Genomic DNA, 24,412 nt, shown 5'->3' with positions numbered 1-24,412 from the left:
AAATAATATATATTATGTTATATTAGGTTTTTATATAATATAAATATAATAATTTCTATTTTATTTTTATTTTATTTTCAACTTGAATCACATCCATTGGATCAAAGCACTTGGACGGTCAGGATTAGAGAGTGCATTACACTCTTTGGGGGAAGAGAGCGAGCAAACAAGGAAACATCATCGAGCCTCACATGTTGGAAAGCATCTTTCTTGTGTTTATTCCCATGAGAACCAGTTTATATGAGCTTGCTTTCTCCTACAAATCTAGTTGCGCCACGTGTCATGCGTAGTAATTTTATGGTCCGAATCAATTTGAAATGTTTGTTGATTTATGATGGCCAATAGAAATAAGGTTTCACGTAGTCCTTACCGCATCGATTAAATCCAAATTATTGGATTCTTAGGTTGATTTCGGAGGAAGAAAAAGAAGAATGCAACTTGCAAAACTCCGTAACTCTACAATATCCATGCATTGGACTCATCTGTATTCCAAGGCCTATAAATAGGTTGCTTCCCTAACTCTTCAAATCATCCCTTGATTCTTAGAGCTCAAAAAAAAAAGAAAAAAAGAAAAAAAGAAAAAAAGAAAAAAACTTAATTTTAGTAATTCTTAGTTTAAATTTCAAAGTTTGCATTTTTTAGTTTTTAAGTTTGAATTCTAGAGGAGGAGTTCCGAGTCTGCAGAGATATCGAAGTAGATCAGAAATTGTATCTGCCACTAGTATTTGTACTAAAACTCTGCTTTTATTATTGTTGTTATGAAAATGTTATTTGAATTTTTTGTACTGTGTTAGTTTAATTATAATTGTGTTTTAAATTTATTTTTTGTTGTGATAATGACGTAATCATATTATGCGGATTTAATTTGTGTAAACGTCATTGTGATTGTCATACTTGTGTCGACGTATTTATTTTTGGACATAATGCTTTAGAAATTTTTGATCAACTTTTTAAATGAACTGATGATCAAAATGAAACCGAAAGGAGATTTTTGTGACATAGTTCAGAAATAAATACCGTAAATTCTAGGATAGTATAGAGATATATCTATATGTTTTTATGTGGTCATTTTTGAATCCTTAATCTTATTGAACATACTTGTAATTTAATTCACATAGAAATACAGTGTGTTTTAATGAAAATGTATATTTTATATATAACTTGAGAAAGAGTGCGTAAAACATAAGAGGATTTGACCATCAAGTTAGTATGATCTCAAAATCACAGTAATATTTAAATAAATTAAATTCGATTAATATTGATGAAATTATAATTCCCAACATTTTCATAATCATTGTTTTATTCTGATCTTGTCAGTTTAGAAAATAATTTTTATACATTATTATTTTTAAATTTTGTTGTTGTTTTAAATTTAATTTTGAAAAATTAATCAAAATTCATCTTTTCGATTACTCAAATAAAATTAAAATTATCCAATTCTAGTACTTAATGAATATGTTATCCTCATGTGAACGATATTTTAAACTCATATTTTATTACTTATTAGCAATATAGTGCACTTACGATTGACACCACAATAAGTTTTTAGCGCCGTTGCGGAGAATACATGTTAGTTAATATTAATACAAGGTAATTTAATTTTAATTTGAGTTTTGTTTTATTTTAGTTTTCTTTAATTTCTATAATTTAGGATGTGTATGTGAACAACTAGAAATAGAGACTCAAAACTTTTGCCCTTTGATCCTGAAATTAAAAGAACATTTTTTAGATTACTTAGAGAAAGAAGAAGAGTTTCTAGGACTCAGAAACTAAACATGGTTGAAATTGTAGATGTTGCAAACACAAACCCAAACTCAAACCAACATAGGGTCTTAAGAGACTATGCTATACCATTTTCTCTGAGAAACAAAGCAAAAAAAAAGTTGGCTAAATTCCCTCCCTCAAGGAAGTATCATCAAATTGAAGGACCTAGCTCAAAAATTTCTGATGAAATACTTTCTCACTTCGCTCAACATGACATAGAGACTCTGTATGAAGCTTGAGAGAGATACAAGGATATGCTACGAAGGTGTCCTCATCATGGAATTCTTGATCGGATGCAAATACAAACATTCTACAATGATCTAAATGGAAACATCAAGACCGTGATAGACGCTGCTGCTGGAGGTGCTCTTTTGGGGAAAACATTCGATGAAGCATACGAACTGTTGGAGGAGATGGCTTCAAACAACCACCAAGAAAGCCATGGGGATACACGAGATAGATGCAATCACGGCGTTGACAGCTCAAGTGGTAACTCTGACGAAGCAACTTGGAAGCATATAGGTGTATTCAACTTGGAAGCACAGAGATTTACCAAAGATGATCAATCTAAGATTTGTAGGTACAGCCATAGAGCAAAGCCTCATAGCTCTTGGAACATTGATCATTTGATATATCTCGAAATTTGTTCCTTCTGTGAAAGACCTTCCTGCATTAGAGATTAAGTGATTGAATGTTAAGAGGTTGCGATTTGGCAATCATGATCTCTGGTTTGGAATTAATTGGCAGCAGTCAGTTAGAGAATTACCATTTAAATTAAGGATTATCATCCCATTGCGTTAACGAATCTGAGAATTACGAAATGTCTTGCATCGACTGGCAGAAGACTCTCTCAACACCATTTTAGGTTGGCACCTTGGAGCTCACGTCACATGGTTCATCTACACAAATGTATATACGGAAATTAGGCAATGTAAAAATAAAAAATAAAATAAAATAAAATAAATAAAAAAAGTTCTCTCTCAATGTCATTGGTACATACACATAAAATTCAATGCGGATAATCGGGCAGGTAAAATTCAGAAAAAGTTGATTATGAACTTACTCGTATGTTTTCACTCGTGAGAATGAAACCGAACATCTAGACATAATACTGTAGTAAGCCAATTTTGCATGTTCGAATCTTAGAGTCTGCCATTATGAAATTATGAACTCTATATGAGTGCCATAGAAGAGAAAACATAAAAAGAGGAAGAATGCACGCAGTCAAATGAATTCCTGAAAACATTTTCATCTCTATATATTACTTTGGCATGAAGCTTCACTAGTTCCTTGGCTTTTATTGCAGTGCTTGAGTATTGGCTTTCCTCTCTTTGCATTTCAATCAGTCGTTATAACGGTTGGCAAGGCTTTGCAGCAAAAAAATAGTAATAATAAAATATAACAACAGCAGACATGACAATTACATTGAAGACTTACTAAAACAAAATGAAAAAAAAAAAAAAAAAAAAAAAAAAATTAAAAAAAAAAAAAAAAAAAAAAGATTTAAAATGATGTAGAAATAAATAAAGCTTTATGTGCGCATGTATGAATGTAGACCTATTGTAGATTATGAATATCAAACCAATTGAAGAAGATAAAATCTATAGGCTGTAGACAAACCTTCTCAGAGTATCGGCCAAGGCGGTGCAATCTGGAATGAATCAATAGTTCTCGAACACAATAAATCTCTTGTAAAAAATACAGTTCCACAATGGAAATGTTCAGCATACAAGTCTCCTCCAGTAAATAAATAAACTCCCAGATAAACATGGACAACTAATTATCAAATTTTATCTTCTAATTATTATTAATATACCTCAATGATTGGTGGCTAGGAGAATCCTCATGCCCAATTCGTGGCGATATTTCTTCTCAATGGATTAGAACTATACCGAAGACCAAAAGTTGTTGCTCAGACATAAATCAGCAAAAAACAAATAAATAAAAAATAAAAATATCTCAATATAAAACTCTTCAATTGAAGGTTACATCACCTTACTTTGAATAGAAAGAATTCGCATTTCCTCCATATAGCACGCCCATGTCGGTTGCTGTATGCATAAGGAAATAACCCGCATGATAGGGTTAGATGTAACATAAAGAAACAAAAAGGAATAGATCAAATTCTATTACCATCAAAACTTAGATACAACACAAATTACAACAAAAATTTGAAAAAACAAGCAGACCAAACGAATGACGAAAGAGCTTTTGTAGGAACTCTAAAACCACAATTCTAAATATTTTTGCAGATTACCTATTATTTTTGCAGAGAGTGTCTTTCTGCAGATCTACCACCAAAGGCCTCTATAAGAACTCTAAAACCACATTTCTAAATTTTTAAAACTACGCAGGATATACATATCCAAAGTTGGTTCCTAAACAAAAACATGGTTACTAGCTAATGCAGAATTAACATAGCCAATAAGCTGCAGAAAATTAATGTGATGTAAACAGCAAGTAAGATTTATATATGCAAACCTGAATTCCATCGAATTATTCAAATAGGTTAAGCTTCTGTATGGCCTTGCACTGATCACTCCGGGAACGTGGAGACAAAGTCGACTCCTCCAGCAAAATCCTCTCAGTCAACTCCACAGCAGGCAACCTCTCCTTCGAAGCAGAAGATCTCTTCCAGAACAGTCAAGCCAACATCTCAGCAGGAGTCAACTGCTCCTTTTTCATAGTGGTTGCCATGAGATTGCATCCAAACATGAGCAGAAGCCAAAAGCGACAAGCTTGAGCCAACGACTGAACGACCTCAAACAAGTACTTGGAAGAATCGAAGATGACTCAGCTGCAGAACAAAGTCCAGGTCGAGGAGCAACACTTTCTCAATTATGCTCCTTAAAAGAATAAGAACCATACAGATTCTTCCAAAAGATTGATCAAATCCCCGCAGCAATATCAGTAAACTTAATGGCTTTGATTGCTTTTATATTTCAGTTCACATGAAAGAACAAGCTTCCCATTGTTGACATAAGCAATTCCAAACATAACCATAGTTGTGAGAGGTGGGAACCAAAACCTACATGAAAACATAATTGCATCAGTAAACAAAAAGCAATGAACTTTATAGCAGACCATTAGCACATCATAAGTTAACTGTTTCAAAATCCGTTATTTCATTTGAAATTATAAACTGGACATTTCTTGCAACAAAAATTTTTTTTTTTAAAAACAAAAAAAAAAAAAAAAAAATGAGTTCACATAAAAGGGGAAAAAACAACATTCAAATAGGAAAGAAGTATGATATGAGATAGAAATCACAGCTTTTTAGTCTGGAAAATAGAACAAGATGAAACTTGTGGGTTTATTCACTATATATATTTTATGCTTTCTGAAGAGGCACAATAACAAACAAGCTTACTCAAATATTGTTGACGAAAAAAAAAAAACAAAACCTTACTCAAATATTGAGGCATGGCAAAAACAAGCTTTCCATTGTGGCTGTAAGTAGTTCCAAGCTTGACTATAGTTGTGGGAATAAGGACTTAAAACTACATAACATTAACTAGACCAGTAAGAAAAGTGCAATGAACTTATATTTATAGAAGTTAAAAATTATTATTCAATTTCTTAATAAAACATTGGCATAAAAGAAGCAGAGTATGAATTGAGGAAAGCACCTACATAAATTATTCCCGAACAACAGAACAAAGGTGGCTCGTTTAAGAAGATTCAAAAGTACCTGAAGATTTGGAAAACGAGTGGATGCACAGCAATCACCATCCTAATACCATCAGCCCACAATCTCTAGCACCCCTCAGTGCAAACAAGGGACATTCCAAGATATGAAAATATGATAGAGATGGAATCAGCCCTTCTTGCAACAAAAAGCTTCCTCATTTAATTCACAGCAGTGTCGAATCTCTCGTTTCTATGAAGCAAGGATAGAACATGTATTTAAACGTTTCTAGAGTGGAATATCGAAGAAATGAGACATTTTCGCGGATATTTGACCATATGGTCAAAATTGAAAGAGTGCCAGAAACTGCTGTCATAACTAGCAAATGAGAACAGCATGTTTACCTTTCTCAAAAAAGACTCGTGATATCATTCATCACATCTTCCCGGGATTTTTCAAGGTGCCTTTTTAAATAGATACTCAAATCCTGAATTAGACTTGGTATTGTTTTCAACTGGTTTTGATGGAAGAGTACTTTTCTCAGCTGTTATGCTTTTAGCAGCTGCAAATTAGATTAAAAAATCCTCTTAAAAGAAGTAGCCAAAAGAAGCATCTTATTCTCTACAGCTATCATCTTAAGAAGCATCTTAAGAAAACAATGTTTTAACAACTCGAATTAAGGACTTGACCAGAGGAAGAACCTCGAATTCCACACAAAAAAAAAAAAAAAAAAAGGACCAATCACTGATGGAAAGTAATATTATTCAGAATGAAGGAATTAAATAATAAGAGTTGACTTAAAATGGAAAGCAATAATATTGTTCTTCTTAAAATTAAAAATAAAGAGAGAAATGAAAAGTACCTGAAAAATAGGAAACCTAAGCGACGCCGACGCCAATGATATGTGGGAAATCTTATGCCAATCTTTGCCCGTTCCTTTCTAACAAACGACATCCGGAGATATGAAGAGAGGACGGCAGCCCGTCGTCAGGCAAGCACTCCAGATTTTCGCAATCGTAAATCCTCATGTTTCTAAGAGAGCAGAGGTGTTGAAAGCCCATGCGATTATTGCACTTCGAGCAAGATCTGGAGCTTTTCACAATTCCAAAGGAGCAGCTTTTTAAGAGAGATGAGCTGCTCATGCACTTCTGAATTGCCAGCTCTTCAAGGGAGACGAGGTGTCGAAGGAAGTCGTGACCTATGTCTTCAAGGCTTGGAAGGTCTTCGATACGGAGACAAGTCAGAGAAGCGGGCAACCCAGTTCCTGACAAGCACCGGAGATTTTTGCAATAAGAAATTCTCAACTCTTTAAGGGAGGTGAGATGTTGAAGGAAAGCGTCCCAAAAATCTCGCCGGACACTTTCTTAAACGCAGTATCTTAAGAGAAGGCAAATAGTCTGGTAAGCGCCCTATCTTGAAACAATCTAAAATATGAAGGCTCTCAAGACTAGGGAAGCATCCCTCATCTTCTCGGCCTTCAGGAATTGACCACTCTTCCCACGCTGACATGTTTTTAAACTCTAAAAATTTTAAAGATCTAAATGGTTTTGTATTGGAAGAACCATCACCGTAAAATTCAGCACCTATTCTTACCACACCGCGGCAGTAATAAATTTTAAGATTTTGGAGAGAAGGTAGCTGACCAAATGGTGGCAACAAACAACAGTGGTGGCAATTGCTTAAACACACAGTAACCATGTTAGTATATGAACGATGACCTACCCAATTAGAGAATGTTTCGCCTCCATAACCCTCTATACGAAGCTCCTTCACATTTGTGTGAGGTTGGAGTGCATCAAGAACTTCTCCATGTCTTGTTGACTCATTAGCGGCATCATCGGAGCTCCAACGGTAGACTAGCTTGTTAAGATACCTTTTATCCCTTAAGTTAGCCTCCACAACATCCTCAACGACCTCAACATTTTCAAGCTTACGGATTTCAAGTTCTCCGGACAAGTAACGCAACCCTCCTAACTCCTTAATGCTAGAGCCACGCCTTTTGCACAAAACAAAGTAGCATAGTGTTTGCAAGTCTTTCATATTGCGCATCATAGGCGGCATCTCCTCCAGTGGTACGCCTTCAATTTCAAGATGGCGCAAATTGACTAGGTTTCCCATGTCGTTTGGCAACCGAGTTAGTTGTCCGCACCACGATAATCGCAAAGTCTGCAAATTATACAATCCACAAAGCGTATTGGGTATCTCTTTGATATTATCATTCCATGATAAATCCAAATACCGCAAATGCTTTAAATTGCCAATTGAGTCTGGCAGTATTATGATGTCTAGATTTGATAGACAAAGAGCTCTTAAGCATCCTCCGATAGATAGCAATCGTTCCAATTGTGGCATGCTAATTGAGAATGTCCCATCGAGTGATCCTGATTGTATGAAAGTGCGGAGACTCTTAGCCAAAGATAAACCTTCAAAACTCTCCAAGTCCTTCGTTTTGGAATATGAGACATGGCGAGTCTTGCCAGAAAATTTAGCTTTGTCACCCTCATCCAACCTACAAGAAAATTCACCCGATACAAATATTGCTAAATCATGTGTGAGGTCATGCATTAAGATGGTCGATTTATCCTCACTCAATGGTTGGAACAATGACCTTGATATCAGATCTTGAAAGTACTCATTCCCTACATCCTCAATTCTTTTCCCTCTCCTTCCAGATTGCAAAAGACCTTCCGCCATCCATAGCAATATTATTTCTTTTTTTTTTTTATATTCATTCATTACATAATCCTTGGGAAATATCGAGCAGTAAACAAAGCATTTCTTTAGATGTGAAGGTAGATAATGATAGCTCAACCATAGAGAAGGCAAAATGTTACTCTGATTTCCTTGCAACTGCAACTCCCATATGTCGCTATTGAGTATCTCTCTCCATTCCTCTGGATCCACCACCGAGCGCAAGAGACCAGCAAGAGACTTAACCGCTAAAGGAACACCTTTGCACTTTTCGACAATATCTCTGCCAATTGCATGTAATTCTTGATACGCCTCTGACCTTGCACCATTAATAAACACATGCTTCTCAAACAACTTCCAACAATCATCATCAGACACTTCCCCAAGATGATGTGTAGGCACATTTCCCATCTTGTTTGCGATGATATCAAGACGGGGTCGTCACAATGATTCCACTTCCATGAGCTCCGGATTGGAAAGAACTCAGTAAGGCCTCCCAACGCTCATAGTTCTCGTCCCATACATCATCCAGAACAAAGAGAAACTTCTTGCCCCTCAATGACTCCTTTAACTCGCATTGAAGTTGATAGGGGTCCTCAGTTTCACATTTTTGCTTGGTGATCCCTTGAAGAAGTTTTTTAGCTATTACAGAAATCTCAGATTCATCGGAAACAGTAACCCACGATCTGATATCAAATTGACTCTTCACACTTATATCCTCATATACTAGCTGAGCAAGGGTGGTCTTGCCGATGCCATCCATGCCCACAATGGGAATCACAGATATCTTGTTCTCGCTACTACTACCATTATCTGGACGCAATATCTTCATGATTTTCTCCTTATCATCATTCCTTCCATAGACACGAGATTCATCAGCCAAAGAAGCGGGTAATCTTTGAGAAAGCCTTTTAGTGACACCTTCTTTTAAACCAAGGACCTTTTTTTGCTTGACAATAAAATGTAGTTTATCAAGGATCTTCTCTATTGCTTGGTCAAATGAAGTGTGAGAACTAGAGATGGTGGTTTTGAGTTTCTTAAACATGCTTCCAGATCCAGTTTCAATCTCGTACCTCAAAGTTTCATAGTTGATGTCGTCCAGCAACTCCTCTGCAGCACAGATGGCGTCTTTGAGCTCAAAAAGCCACTCCCTCACAAGCGGATTTGTGAGTTGTTTCATCTCAGCATCATCCAGGACTTGATTAGCAGAGCACAACATCATCTTCAGCTTCTTCAGTAACCACTCATCGAGTTTCAATCCACGGAAGAAGTTGAGGTCCTCAGCTTTTGTAGAAGCCAGCTTGTCAAACAGCCTGTCGAACAAAGAAGAGAGGAAAGCTCCTCCAACAAGTTCAGCAGCCATGGTTTTGGTTGATATTGCAGTTACAGAGACAAGAGAAGAAAGGAAAGAAGGGAAAGTTTAATGGTGAGTTCTCAATTGCAGCTTGCAATTAGGAGGGGAAAGGAAAGGAAAGGAAAGTCTCACACTCCACAGAGAAAAACAAAGCACAGAACTTTCTTTAAAAATTACTAGAAACAGTGATGAAAATCAATGGTTAAATAAATAATTACTTCAGTAACATAATCTCTTACGGCCTGTTTTTTAAAGCGTGATTTAAGTATAATTTTTAAGTGGAATTTAAATTGGAGTTATAATTTAAATAAAATTGAATAAAATTAAATAAAATTAAAATTTAAAAAAATGTAAATTTAAATAAAATTGTAATTTGAGTTTTAATTTTTTTTAAATTTTATTGTAAAGGAATGACCCTTAAGCTGTTTAATATTCTCTGTTTGGCTCAATATTCTCTGGAATTGTGATGTTAGTGTGAATGTGCTCTTTTGTCTCAAATTTACATGAAAAATTCCACACAATACGGGTGAATGATTGGTCTCAGTCAATAGAAAATTGCGAGGAAGGCACTTAAAAAGAAGAAGAAGGAAAAAAAACATGACCCAAAGTCGCTCAACAGAAACAAAAGGTGGGGTATAAAATTGTGCCGACATTATTGAATAAAATTGTGCCCACATGGCCATTTGAATATATTTTTTTAATAAAAAAAACGCTTTTATTTAGAAAAGAAGGCTTTTTAAGTTCATTTCAAGGTTATTAGTATTTCCATTCAATTATAAACACCAACTAAACAGAGTGAATTTTTGTTTACATTCGAATTTCATTACTGTTGACTTCACTTTTTTTGTTTTCCTGTTAGGAAATTATCGTTGCTATTACGTGCTATTACTATTTTTTTTACTGTAACTAAACGTGCCTTTAATATTTGGAGAGAGGGGAAGAACAAGAAAAAATTCAAAAAAAAAAAAAAAAGAGAAGACAATGAGGAAATTGTCGTTGCTTACAAGCAGGGAAGCGAAAGAAAAGTCTTGGTCAATAGGATAATGGGAGGAATGCACTGAAAAAAAAAAAAAAAAAAAAAAAAAAAAAAAAAAAAAAAAAAAAAAAAAAAAAAAAAAAAAAGAAAGTAAAGTGGACCCAAACTCATCTAACAAAGACAAGGTTAAAAGAAAGAGAGAAAAAAGTGAGTACAGAAAAACCAAAGTATGTGTCCACCATTCTTTTTTCCAAACCCAAAAATAAAAAATAAAAATAAAAAAAATAAAAAGGGTGCATCTGGGTAGCATAACCAATGATGCTCATTGGACAATTTTCTTTTTTTTTTTTCCTCTTAAACATTGGAACTTGTTATAACGGGAAAAAGACATAGCATTTGAGGACAAAAAGTTACAGCAATGCATAATAGCTGGTTAGCACAAGGGGAAGTGGGGCAATAAATGAGAAGCCAAAAAGTAAAAAATATAAAGACCTTATTAATTTTATTAATTTGAATTTAAATTTTAACTTTTATTATAGAAAAAAAAATTTAAAAATAATTATATTTAATTTTTTTATTATAATAAAAAAAATTTATATAAAATTACATTTTAATTTAAATTAAAAATTTAAATTTACGAATTAAATGGATTCTTTAAAATTTAACAAAGTGTGTGGATAATCAAAATTAATAAAATTTACGGAACATTTTTTTTTTTTTTAAAAAGTCTTATAGTAAGCATAACATACGAATTACTTTCTTAACAAAATATACAATATTAACACATTTGTTCTTCAAAGCATATACATATAACTATATTTATATATATCTACTCTTTAAAGCTTACTTACTAATAGCCATAATCCTTAAAACTACTTAACATATAGTTTCAGAGTCATAATTTGTAAAACTATTTATAACATAAAACTGATTGCGGAAATACTACGAGCGGTATCCATTTCTCAATCTCCACATCGTTCGTCCACTCGCCGTCAGTCCATCAGGCATTATATGCCGATTGCTTACCTACAGTATAAACATTCTATAATGAGCTTTCGCTCAGCAAGTAGGAACTACCTCTCACAAAATAACTGTAAGTTCACATGAATAAATATGCATGAGCCAATTATGCTTAATTATGATGTCTTATCAGAATTTTATTATCTTATCTTGTCTTGTCTTGTGGGCCCGAGTGCTCGCGTACCACTTGCGCGCAATCATCGGGACGTGAGGGTTTGCAAGGCCCCCCGTGACACCGTGATTATAACTTGAATGCCTCCCTTGAGTCAGAGGACATTATATATTTTTTTTCTTTTCTTTTTCTTTTCTCCCTTGCAGAGCTTGAGTTACCAGCCTCCATTGTAATGACTGAGAAAATATCAGACTTTAAATAATGTAATTTATTTATTTAAGCCAAGAATTTTCCTAAAAAATATTATGTGACTGAAGGATTTATGGAATTAATATATGTATTCCTAAATATAGCAGATTTCATTCTAAGTTCATGTTTTCGATCAAGTAAATTCGATCGATAAATTCTCGTCGTACTTTAAGGCGGAATGATTTTTAGTACAAGTATAGTTTGAGAATTTTAATTTCAAGAATCTCCAAGCACAACACGATATTAGCAGCGTAAAAAAAGTGCACTAATATTTTAAAAGAAGAGAAAATTCTTAATTATTAGACAGTTAGGTTAAAGTCACAAGATAAATACCCATAACAGAGCTTAAGAACCGTTTAACTCGCTGATTCGAGTTTTTAATTTAAATTGAGATATGATTTTATATTAAAATTTTTTATTATAATAAAAAAATTAAATGTGATTAAATGTCGTCGAAAGAAGCCCCGCATATCTGGAGAATCAAGCTTGTCAAACAGCCTGTCAAACAAAGAAGAGAGGAAAGCTTGTTCAGCAGCCATGTTTTTGGTCGATATTGCAGTTACAGAGACAAGAGAAGAAAGGAAAGAAGGAAAAGTAAGTTTGGTGAGTTCTCAATTGCAGCTGACAAGCAGGGGAAAAGAGAAAGGAAAGTCTTCGTCAATAGAAAAAAGGGTGGAAGGCACTGAAAAGAAAAAAAGTGGATCCAAAGTCACCTAACAAATACCGCATTTGAGGGGAAAAAAGTGAAGCGAAGACACGGCATGTGAGGGGAAAAGTTAAAAAAAAAAGAATATATATATATATATATATACACACTTATGTTTAGTTGATTTTGAAATCTTTATTTTAGAGAATTTCTCTAGTAAAAGACTCTGTATAGGTAGAGTTAATTTTTTACCGTACATAATTTTTAATAAAGATTTGATTGTTGAGAATTTAAGATTTTTTTATAGTTTATTTTTCAGTCCCTAGTAAATATATTGCCTAGTTTTATATAGAAAAGAAGTTTTCTATGTTCATTTCAAAATTATTGGTACATATATCCATTCCATTTCAAAATCAACTTAACATTAAGATTCTTATTCAGGTTATTTTCTAAAGCGTTAATCAAACAAAGGTTGAATTTCATCCACAATTTTTAAACTAACAATCTCATAAAGAAAAACTTTGAGGCCCAATATAAAGTCGACCGGCACTTTTGTTTTTTTGTTCACATTACATACGTACTTTTTATTCGTCGGTTTGGTTTTTTTTTTTTTTTTTTTTTTGAGAGAATTGCTTACTATTATCATTCTCATAATCTCATTTACTACACCAAACATCTCTTTATGTGTCAAAAAATAATAATAAAAGAATGGGAGAGAGATTTTAAACAACGAGAGTCCAAAAAAAAAAAAAAAAGCTTTGAAGCAACAATCTCAGTGCAGGAAAAAATTATCCAGATTCACATTTCACATAGAAAAACAAAGCACAGCAGTTTCTTTAAAAATTCCTAAATACAGTGATGATATCAAGGGTTAAATACATAATTACTTCAAAGTCAATAGGAAAAAGGGTGGAAGGCACTGAAAATAAAAAAAAGTAAACCTAAAATTGAGTTATTTAGTTCATGAATTAGAATTATGTAATTAAAATTATTTTTTATTTATGTATATTTTTTATAAAAAAAATATTATAATAAACTACGAATCATAATTTAAATTAATAAATGAATCTAAGTACTAAATATCTTCCTAACAAAGCCAAAGTATGTGTCCACCATTCTTTTTTCCGAACCCAAAAAAAAAAAAAAAAAGGGGTATCTGGGTAGCATAGCCAATGATGCTCATTGGACAGTTTTTTTTTTCCTAAACATTAAAACTTATTATAACGGGAAAAGGACACGGCATTTGAGGGGAAAAGGTTACGTCAAAGCATAATAGCTGGGTAGCACAATGAGAAGTAGATAGTGCTCGCAATTCTAATAGTAATACGACGATTTAAAATTTATATGAAATTAATAAGTTTAGATTTAACATAAATAAATTTAGATTAAAATTAAATTAAACTCATGAAACATAATTAAATAATATATTATTTTTAAGTTGACCCATTAATTTGCTCTTTTCTCTCAAATTTACATGAAAAATTTCACACAATACGGGTGAATGATTGGTCTCAGTCAATAAAAAATAACAAGGAAAGTACTTAAAAAGAAGAAGGAAAAGAAAAAGACCCAAAGTCGCTCAACAGAAACAAAAGAGTGGGGTATAAAATTGTGCCGACATTATTGAAAAAAATTATGCCCAAATGGCCCTTTGAATATATTTTTTTAATAAAAAAACGTTTTTATTTAGAAAAGAAGTTTTTTTAAGTTCATTTTAAGGTTATTAGTATTTTCATTTAATTATAAACACCAACCAAACAGAGTGAATTTTTGTTTATATTCAAATTTCATTACCGTTGACTTCACTTTTTTTGTTTTCCTGTTAAGAAATTGTCGTTGCTATTACGTATTATTATTATTTTTTTACTGTAACTAAACGTGCCTTTGATATTTGGAAAGAGGGGAAAAACAAGAAAAAATTCAAAAAAATAAAGAAAAATAAAGAGAAGACAATGAGGAGGAAAAGGGAAGCGAAAGAAAAGTGTTGGTCAATAGGAAAAAGAGTGTAAGGCACTGAAAAGAAAAAAAAAAAAGGGGACCCAAACTCATCTAACAAAGAAAAGGTTAAAAGAAAGTGAGAAAAAAGTGAGTACAGCAAAACCAAAGTATGTGTCCACCATTCTTTTTTCCAAACCCAAAAATAAAAATAAAAAAAAAAAAAAAAAAAAAAGAGAGGGTGTATCTGGGTAGCATAACCAATGATGCTCATTGGACAATTTTCTTTTTTTTTTTTTTTCTCTTAAACATTGGAACTTGTTATAACGGGAAAAAGACACCGCATTTGAGGACAAAAAGTTACAGCAATGCATAATAGCTGATTAGCACAAGGGGAAGTGGGGCAATAAATGAGAAGCCAAAAAGTAAAAAATATAAAGACCTTATTAATTTTATTAATTTGAATTTAAATTTTGAGTTTTATTATAAGAAAATTTTTTTAAAAATATTCATATTTAATTTTTTTATTATAATAAAAAATTTTCATATAAAATTATATTTTAATTTAAATTAAAAATTTAAATTTACAAATTAAATGGATTCTTTAAAATTTAACAAAGTGTGTGGATAATCAAAATCAATAAAAAAAAAGTACTTTTAATCCTAATAGTAAATATTGATTATGATGGGAAGACACGGCATGTGAGGGGAAAAGAGAGAAAAAGTCACACAGCCAGCACAAGGGGAAGTGGGGCAATAAATGAGAAGCCAAAAGCTGAAACAGTGTGCAGAAAACATGAGCGCCTTAACTTTTACATCACATGCCATTCGGATTGGCATAGCGCGTGGATAGAGTCAGGTTTAGTTATAATTTAAATTTTTAATTTAAATTGTGATATAATTTTATGTAAAAAAATTTTATTATAATAAAAAAATTAAATGGGATTATTTTTTAAAAATTTTTACTGTAATAAAATTTAATTTTTAAATTCGAATTAATAAAATAAATAGGACTTTAATTTCTTACAGTGTATAATTTTTAATAAGAATTTGATTATTCACAATTTAAGATTTTTTTTATAGTTCATTTTTCAATGCCTATTAAATATATTGCCTTAGTTTTATATAGAAAAGAAGTTTTCTATGTTCATTTCAAAATTAGTGGTATATATATCTATTCTATTTCAAATTCAACTAAACATTAGAATTTTTATTCAGGGTATTTTCTAAAGCGTTAATCAAACAAAGATTAAATTGCATCCACAGTTTTTTAAACAGAGACAAAAGAAGAAGGGAAAAAAAAAAATTGACCCAAAGTGGCCCAACAGAGACAAAAGAGTGGGGTATAAAATTGTGCCGACATTATTGAATAAAATTGTGCCCACATGGCCATTTGAATATTTTTTTTTTAATAAAAAAACGCTTTTATCTAAAAAAATAAGTTTTTTTAAGTTCATTTCAAGGTTACTAGTATTTCCATTCAATTATAAACACCAACCAAACAAAGAGAATTTGTGTTGACATTCGAATTTCATTACCATTGACTTTACCTTTTTTGTTTTCCTGTTAGGAAATTGTCATTGCTATTACGTACTATTACTATTTTCTTACTGTAACCGAACGCGCCTTTAATGTTTAGAAAGAAAGAGAAAAAAAAGAGAAAATTCAAAGAAGGAAAAAAAAAACAGAAGACAATGAGGCGCCGAAAAAAAAGAAAACAAAATAAGTACAGAGCTTTTTTAAAATTATTTTATTCGTGTTATTCTTTTCTTTTTAATTTTTGGATTTGTATTTTTGACCATTTATGCCGTTGTTTTTCGGGTTATTTTTATATTATAATTTTGTATTCTTTTTATAATGATATTGTCGTTAATATAACGAAAATATGAGGATTTTTTTATTTGTTGTTTTGTTTGTTATTCTATGGCTTATTTTATATATTTACCATAATTTTCTTATTCTTTAACATAACGAAAATAGATAAAAATAAATAAATTTTCAAGTTTTTGTGCATTTTTTTGTTTTAAATTGTTTGCAAACTTTATATTCATTATTTTCTATAGTAACACCATCATTAACATAATAAAAATGCAAGAGGTTTCATTATTTTATATAATTTTCCCCTTCCTTAACATAATCAAAATAAAAATTTGTAGACTCATGTTTTCGTGTATTTTGATTGTTTTGAATTGCTTGCAAACTTTGTCCTCATTTTCATTTCATAATGATAGTGTCATTAAGATAATGAAAATGCGACAGACTTTTTTATTTGTTATTTTATTTGCTTGTCTATATCTTGTTTTATATCTTTACCATAAATTTCACATTCTTTCACACAATGAAAATAGAGAAATTGCAAACTCATTTTTTGTGCATTTTAATTTGCTGCATACATTTCCTACAACAAAAGGTTTTACTCGAGGAAGGTCTTACAATATTCGAATGGATGACCATGTTCTGCTCAGATTTTCCCCCAAAAATTCCGAGTCAATTTATTATTTTAGCGACAAGGTATGTCTTATGGCCCATTTTATGGACATAGCCTTTTTCCCCTAAAGTTGTCTTCTCCAGCTTTGACAAACTACTGTACACAGATTGGCAAAACTCTTACTTTCTTTCATGAAGGAGCAAGAAGATGCCTCGAGGTAGTTGTGGTAGCAGTATTCACTACTACAATTTGACCCATTTGCGACGACATTTATAAGTGTCGTCATAAATAATAATTTCAGAACCTTCGTTATAGATATTAAATAATTAAGTTATATTTGTGATGATACGTGTCGTTGTAAATAGTTCACTTGTCGTTGCAAATAGTTCACTTGTCGTCGCAACTAATATTATATTTGCGACGACAGGTCGTCGTAAATATTTTTTTTATCGTCGCAAAAAACTCTGCTATATGCCCATGACTAGAGCATCCTCCTCCATTTTTTTGATCTCTCTCTCTCTCTCGGCCTCTCCTCAGTTTTCTGACTTCAAACTCCTAAAATATCTATATATTCTCTTCTAAATCCTTGCCAAATTAACATTATTATAAGTTTTATTTGTTTTTTCATCAAAAAAATCTCAAAATCTCGCCATCAAAGTCCGCCGCAGCTACAACTGCCGTTTGCCCCTCTTAACCTTGCCGTTTTCAACCCCCGTTTTAGTGTGTTTGAAATTTATAAGTTTTTGCATATTTATTGTATTTTTTAGTTTAAAATGTTTGAGTTTTTTGTTGTTTGAATTTTGTATAATTATGGATTTTAAATTTTGAATTTTAATTTATAGATTTTAAAATTAGTATATAATTTGAAGTTTGGATTATAGATATTGAATTTTGAATTATGAATTTTGATATTGTTGAAATTTGGTATTGAGATTGTTGAAATTTTAAGATTATAATTTTCTTAGGTTAAGGTTAAAAGTGTTGATAATTGTTTTGGGTGGCGCATCTTGCAGTTATAGTGTGCCGAAATGTTTTAAAAGCTTTTTTTTTTGTAGGTTTGAATTTTTAGATAATAAGAAAAATATGTCGTTATGCTGCCGAAATTTTATTAAAACTTATTAATTTTAAGAATTTCATTAATAAGATTTAATTATATTATCTTGTAATTAAATTAAAGATTAATTAAAAACATTATGAGTGCAACAATAATAAAATAAATTATTCATAAAAATTGATAAAAATTATAAAGTTGAAACATGAAATGTAAGTCAGGGATCACAGCCTCCACCTGATCCGACGAGACTTCCGACACATTATCAGTTAGGTATTATATGCTGTAACATAGGAACAATACTTTTTCTTTGTTGAAACTCTATATAATCAAATTTTGTTATTTTTATTTTCTTACAGTTCCAGAGCCGACAGTTCGACGTCGATTTGGTCGAGGGGTAGCTCTAGGTCAAGATATAGTGGAGAAGGTACAAAGAGATGGGAAGCTTTTTGTTTTGTTTGATGAGACCGGTACATGGAAGGCGATTGGCGAAAACACCAAATATTTTGACAGTGCTCTCAGCTTGCATACAAGAGATATATGTGACCCAAACTACAACGCTTGGAAGGATGTGCCTGAGGAGCACAAAAGGAGGATTCAAAATCGCATGCTATTATCTATTTGAACAAAATTTGTTCTAAAAAATTAATTGTGGATACAATAAAAGAAATTTATTTGTTGATTTTTTAATGTATTCTAGGATTGGTTTAGCTTCGACTATGACTGCGACAACGACATCATTAGAGATGTAGTCGACCGTGAAGCTAGTAAATGTTACAAGGACTGGAAGACTACCTTGCATAGACACTTCCAGAAGATGGGAGGGGCAAAAAAGGAGGATTTTGCTATGCAAAATCCTCTTAAAAACTTGAGAAGAAAAGAGCAATGGGGACCTTGCTGTGATTAGGGCTGACCAGCAGGCCTAACCCACCCCACCCTAACCTAACCCGAAAAATTTAATTTCTAGTATTATATTTTTTTTTTCGACCCATTCAATATCTGGCCCAAAGTTTTGGGATGGGGTGTGGGTTGGGCCTATAATGGCCCGCATACCCCAACCCAACCCGCGCTCTAACTTACCTCTTATAATATCTAACCCTAGACAAGCAACTCATTTCTACACTCTAGTTTCTTCATGTTTGAATTAAGCCTCTATGTTTGCTTTATGTGAAGACTAATTTATGAGTGTAGACTAATTTATGTTTGCTTTATGTTTGATGTTGGATAGACAACTTTACTTTATGTTTGATGTTGGATTGAACTTTGAATTTCTATCTGTTTGAATGTTGGAGTTATTATTTCTATTTAATGATGAACTTTAAATGTTAGATTGAACTTTGAGTCGTTGATTCTTTGAATGTTGAAACCGAATACCCAACCTACCCCGCACTGCCCCAACCCAACTCAAACACCATTAGGTTGTGAAATTTTTCCAACATCATTGGGGCCAAATATGTGCAACCCGCACCCTTTGGGGCGGGGGGAGAAAAAGCCCTACCCCGCACCAATCCAACCCATGAACAGCCCTAACTGTGATCGTTTTACATCCCCTTCTTTTTAGGTTCAAGTTCATTATGTCTTCTGATTTTTTATTAATTGGTTTATTTAATTATTAAGTATGTTACTAATTCATCTATGATCATTACTAAAAAAATCTGCTACAAATCAACAAAACCGTGACAGTCAAAAGTGGTCTAGCTTCCATGGTAGAAAGTCATACTCCCCTCATCATTAAGTTTTTGTCACTTTGGCTTAAAAATTATTCTAACACGTTCAACTTGATTAGGCAAATTCTGAGACCCATGAGTTAAGATCATTAATTGACAATTGGGGTGACATGCCCCATCGTGGGCAGAATTTTGTCAACCCGGACGCGGAATAGGCATTTGTAAGTAAATTTTAAATTTATTTCTTTTTTCATATTTAACATGACATATTATACTATTTTTATTCTTTTTTATTTCATTTACCTTTGCAGGCTCAGATGGATGGGGAAAGAACCATACAGATGACACAATCTGCTAGCGAAGGTTCATCCACGCTGGTCAATGAGGAGGGGATTATGTCCCAAGTCTTGGAAAAGTGAGAGGACACACTAAGACAGTGGGACCGGCATTGCCACAGAGGAGTCTTCTTTCAAGGGCTTCCACCTCCTCATCTACTTCGCAATCGGACGGGTCGTCTTCGATTAATTTCCCCCAGCATGTCCAAAAGTGGTTGAACAACATCTACGTCGAGCAATGCAAGGTGTTCGACAACCAACAGATCATGATAGAAGTCATGCGGTCGATGAATTCCAATATCAACTTCTTGCCACTTAATCGTCCTGAACCGCCGGTTCCTCCGCCGCCGCCACCTGAGCGAAACGAAGAAGACGAGGATGAGGACGACGATGCTGCTAATTTAGGAGATTAAAATATCTATTTTTATTTTTCTTATTATCAATACTTTTTAGTATAGATTGATTAATTTACTTTTTAAGACTTATTTTATTATTGTGTTTACTTTTTTATATCAATCTTTTATTAACAAATATCAATTTTATTGTTTAATTTTCTTCTAATTTATATATTTAAAAAATTAATATTATTAGGAAAATAGGGTAAAAAAAGGAAAACATTTTTTGCGCCGACAAATCTAAAAATGTCGTCGCAAATAGTCTAAATTACTAGCGACGATACTAACAACTTTTGCGAGACACAAATAATTTAGAACACATCATCATCAATAATATATTTGACAGAACATTCGTGACGACTTATTCCCGACATCTCAAAATTGTGTCGTCACAAATATATTATTTGCGACGACTTGTCGTCGCAAATATAATATTTCCTACGACAACATAGTCATTTGCGACGACATTCCGTGGTTGTAAATAAGTTTATTTTGTTGTAGTGGTTACTGAGAAATCATTAAAGTAGCTGAACGCTTGTTTTATTTAATGATGCTCTATGAAGGGATTGCTGTTTTCCAGGTTTCAATAACACTAGAGACTTCAGAAATTGTCCATCCTTCTCGAAGGAATTCCCCTACAATCACAAAGGTAAAGTTTCTGATCTTATTTTGATGATGATATGATGGTTCATACAAAGATCCGTCTCAAATCTTATTTGGGATAGAAGAGTGCATCAATGGCTATCATGCTTCATCTTTCAGAGGCATAAATTTTAGTGGCACGTGCACACATATATTTAGTGTTTAAAAATAGCATATGATTTGAACATTCCAAGGATACTATATTAATTCCTTTCATGAACTTTTATGGAAATTTACAAGTGTTGATTTTGGATAGTGCTTTTGATGTAGTGAAATCTGTGAGCATCTTATTGTGTTTTGTTTTGTGTAATGATATGATATGCCCTTGCCACTTTAATCTTGCAACCATGACGACATGATAATCCTCCACAAGCATCACTGTGCCATACGTCATGGTTACCACATGTTCATGGGATATAAATGGTTGATTTCAACAAAGTGAATTTAGTTGGGGACCGGCTAGCCAACGTTCCTCCCAGTCACGTTTTGCCGGCTTCATAATTCCGGTAACCTACTGTTCGGTTTCGGTCTTCAACTGCCATAAACTGGCAGTTTGGGATCAATGAACGGGAGTACCCTCTCCTATCACTCATTGATTGGCTTCACTGCCGATATAAATTCGTTACATCCAACCGTTTTAATTCCTAAGCTGGGGTATTCAGCGAACTACATGAGAGAATATAAAAGGATTTTTCTTATTACATCTCTGAAACTGTTACAACGTTTGTTCATCTGTACACAACTTACAAATTGCAACAGAAATAATCATTAAAGTTTCTATGTACACCTCTTAGCTTTAAAATGTTCTCCACAATTTACAATCATCTCAACTGTGTGCACCTCTTGAGCTCTCAAGATGCCCATTCATCAAGATGCCTGATTGCTCTTCAACTTTCTCAAGGAGAAGCTTAAGCAGTGGAACCTTTGATAGAGTCTTGCACGATCCAACCATTATCAACTTTTTCTACACAATCAATCGAGAAGCTTGTGATGATATTGCCAATATGAAATAAAGGCACTCAGCCGCTCCACATGAGAAAGATTATGTGATTAGAAAAACTAGGCATTATACATCATCTTTTGATAGCGGAAATAAAAGTATGTGAAACACTTTTAGATACCTGTATTAATAAATATAACTGGTCTGTCTGGATCCAAAATCTGCAACCATGAACAGAGCAATGACAAGTGAATCCTATTAAGTTTAGTCAGTTTGGAAGAGCAGGAAAGATTTACTTGAGACATTTTTTTTTTCCTTTTCTTTAGACACTACTAAAGTTTGTGTCCGAACAGCTTCGAACTCCTTTTCCGATGCTATAAATGACAAGCCGTATATTTGATGCAGATACATATCAGGTATAAAGAATATATTTTAACTCCTGGAACAAAGACAGCAGAAAATCCTCTTACCTCATTAATCCATGATGAACCAGACCTTAAACTTGAGAACTTAAGTTTGGCATCAGCTATATTGGAGGAACCACAACGCAGTTTGTCACCATATATCAGTGCATTTGATCGATCCATAATGCCACGAGACATACGATACTGCATTCAAATATTTTAGTATTTAGCTAGCACGAAAAGAACATACGGAGAGAGAACTCGGTTTTCCAAATAATCAACACCGTTAATGGACTAAAGGTTATACCATGAAAACTTGACGCAATAAGGACCCAGGAAAAAAAAAAAAAAAATTGAAGAAGAAGAAGAAGAGGAAGATATAGACCTGGACAAGAGGAGGAAACTGATAATGATTGCCAACCAAGACAAACTTTGAAGCAAACATTAAAGGTCCCAAGGATACCTGAGAAGTGTAAATTGCTCATCAATGTACTCTTACTCTTCTTGTGGGTGTATTTTTTTATTTTTTTTTATTTTTTCAGTCAGTGACTGCACCCTTCAATCAGAGTCAGACAACATATTGTACTATACAACATAGTATTCCCCAATAAGGACGCCATAAATTCCCCAATAAAAGCTAAAAACATATTGCTCTTCATTCTAAATTCAGTCAGACTGGGAATTGCGTTCCATAAAAGTCCAAATACATTGCAATCTCATTATATAATAAATGAGCAATAACTGCTCTTTTTTGAAATAATGAAAAGCAGCATTTGCAAATTCATGCTGGAAGGTTCATCCATTATGCATACATCAATCTCTTGTAGGCATGCAACAACTTTGACTTTATCTAATTTTGTCTGTATGTCTTCAACACCTTGTAAGTTCATTTCTGCCATGCAGACAATGATCACAACAACGCAAAGAAATAAATTAATCAATTAAATAAACATACTGATTCGTGAAAAATCTAACCTGAAATACAATGTTTGCGAATTTCTTCATGCACCACTTCATGTCTTCCAATCCGCAAAAAAATCAATGCCCTGGTATAGTATAGATTTTAATAAAAAGGAAATGGCCGGTTGAAATGACATAAAAAGGAGATGCCTAATAATAATGTCTAATATCTCACCTCATTTCAATTGAACGTTTAGTTGTCCGACGAACACCTTTCACACTCCAAAATAGGAAAATCTTCTTGTAGTACATGCTTGTTGATTACTTTCTAAATTTCAAGTTTTGGTCTTTCTATGGTTAAGAAAGTCTCATGAGGCTGCGGCCTGGGCTTTGATGTCTGGTTCTGTCGTTGTTGTTTTTTTTTTTTTTTTTTTTTTTTTTCCCCAAGGATATTCATATTCAATAAAGTCCCAAGTTATATTTGAGCCCCAAGAAAAAGGCCAAAGAAAATTCAAAATAGAAAAGGCAAATACACATCTATAGTATTTTCATTGCAACGGTATGAGTTAGCAGTTTTATTACACATCCAAATGGACAACTTATGAACCAAGCAAGAAAAGAAACGGTGAATAACATATGAAATAATTAATATGGTTTTTATGTTGCCGTGACTTTAAGCATATTTCAGTTTATACTTGTATTTCAACCTATTCAGAAAAAAAAAAAAAAAAAAATAGTTCAAGGGTCATAATCAAGCCTTGTGTTCAATATGGTGCTAACGAGAACCAGAAGAAGCAATATTCCCTTCCACAGACTTGGCATGTAAACCTTCACCAACCTTTTCATTCTTCTGTTTTTCTTCATCAATATGGATATCATCCTCAACTGATAAGACCACAGTCTCTATTCCATGAGGGCCCTCCACAATGGCCTCTTTTATCTTCTTATGCTCGTTGAAATGAATGATGTCCGTTTCTTGTACGGTTTTCTTCTTCCTCTTCTTAAGGAAGCAAAAGAGAGCGGCTGCAAGGAATGCGAGGAAGAAAACGCCGCCGACTGATATGAACACAACGACAATAACAGTTGGATGATTGTCTGGTGATGGAGGACGGGGAGGGAGAGGCGGCGGCTGCACTGGAGGATGAGGCGGGAGTGGCGGCGGCTGTACTGGAGGACGAGGTGGCTTTGCTGCTGGAGGTGGTGGTGGCTGATAAGGGTGATAAGGGAGTGAAGGAAAGTATGGGAAGTTGAAATTATTTTGAGATGCCATTCTGA

The 24,412-nt window shown here is 33.2% G+C and overlaps 2 protein-coding genes and 1 non-coding gene across 7 annotated transcripts; all 3 read right to left on the bottom strand.

The window, feature by feature from the left end:
- Window positions 1–1,699: 1,699 nt before the first annotated feature.
- On the bottom strand, window positions 1,700–9,587 carry LOC112090498 (putative disease resistance RPP13-like protein 1). 5 transcript variants are annotated; one of them, XM_024161928.1, is made up of 12 exons: window positions 6,255–9,587; window positions 5,797–5,954; window positions 5,456–5,644; window positions 5,174–5,264; window positions 4,246–4,792; window positions 3,764–3,815; window positions 3,581–3,650; window positions 3,385–3,452; window positions 3,030–3,131; window positions 2,828–2,913; window positions 2,531–2,663; window positions 1,700–2,431 (listed from the first exon to the last, which is right to left on the bottom strand). In XM_024161928.1, exon 1 carries the CDS (start codon window positions 8,492–8,494, stop codon window positions 6,701–6,703), a length of 1,794 nt encoding a protein of 597 aa, XP_024017696.1. In that variant the 5' UTR covers window positions 8,495–9,587; the 3' UTR covers window positions 1,700–2,431; window positions 2,531–2,663; window positions 2,828–2,913; window positions 3,030–3,131; window positions 3,385–3,452; window positions 3,581–3,650; window positions 3,764–3,815; window positions 4,246–4,792; window positions 5,174–5,264; window positions 5,456–5,644; window positions 5,797–5,954; window positions 6,255–6,700. The 5 variants fall into 4 exon arrangements, with proteins under 5 accessions (XP_024017696.1, XP_024017697.1, XP_024017695.1 ...); XM_024161927.1 differs by lacking the exon at window positions 5,174–5,264; XM_024161929.1 differs by lacking the exon at window positions 5,174–5,264 and having other exon boundaries at window positions 3,759–3,815.
- Window positions 1,940–2,047, bottom strand: LOC112090499. Its single transcript, XR_002901672.1, has one exon. It is a non-coding gene; the product is annotated as a small nucleolar RNA R71 (small nucleolar RNA).
- Window positions 9,588–23,912: 14,325 nt separating the features above from the next.
- Window positions 23,913–24,407, bottom strand: LOC21390711 (proline-rich receptor-like protein kinase PERK2). The gene has a single exon (XM_010092474.1). It carries the CDS (start codon window positions 24,405–24,407, stop codon window positions 23,913–23,915), a length of 495 nt encoding a protein of 164 aa, XP_010090776.1.
- Window positions 24,408–24,412: the final 5 nt, after the last annotated feature.

This window comes from Morus notabilis, unplaced genomic scaffold, assembly GCF_000414095.1.
Source record: "Morus notabilis unplaced genomic scaffold, ASM41409v2 Scaffold938, whole genome shotgun sequence".
Classification (NCBI taxonomy): domain Eukaryota; kingdom Viridiplantae; phylum Streptophyta; class Magnoliopsida; order Rosales; family Moraceae; genus Morus; species Morus notabilis.
The sequence above is the reverse complement of the archived record's forward strand: the minus strand, read 5'-3'. Positions and strand labels throughout refer to the sequence as shown.

Coding starts and splice junctions, on each gene's coding strand:
- LOC112090498 (XM_024161928.1), bottom strand. CDS start 8,494: ATGGGAAATGTGCCTACACATCATCTTGGGGAAGTGTCTGATGATGAT.
- LOC21390711 (XM_010092474.1), bottom strand. CDS start 24,407: ATGGCATCTCAAAATAATTTCAACTTCCCATACTTTCCTTCACTCCCT.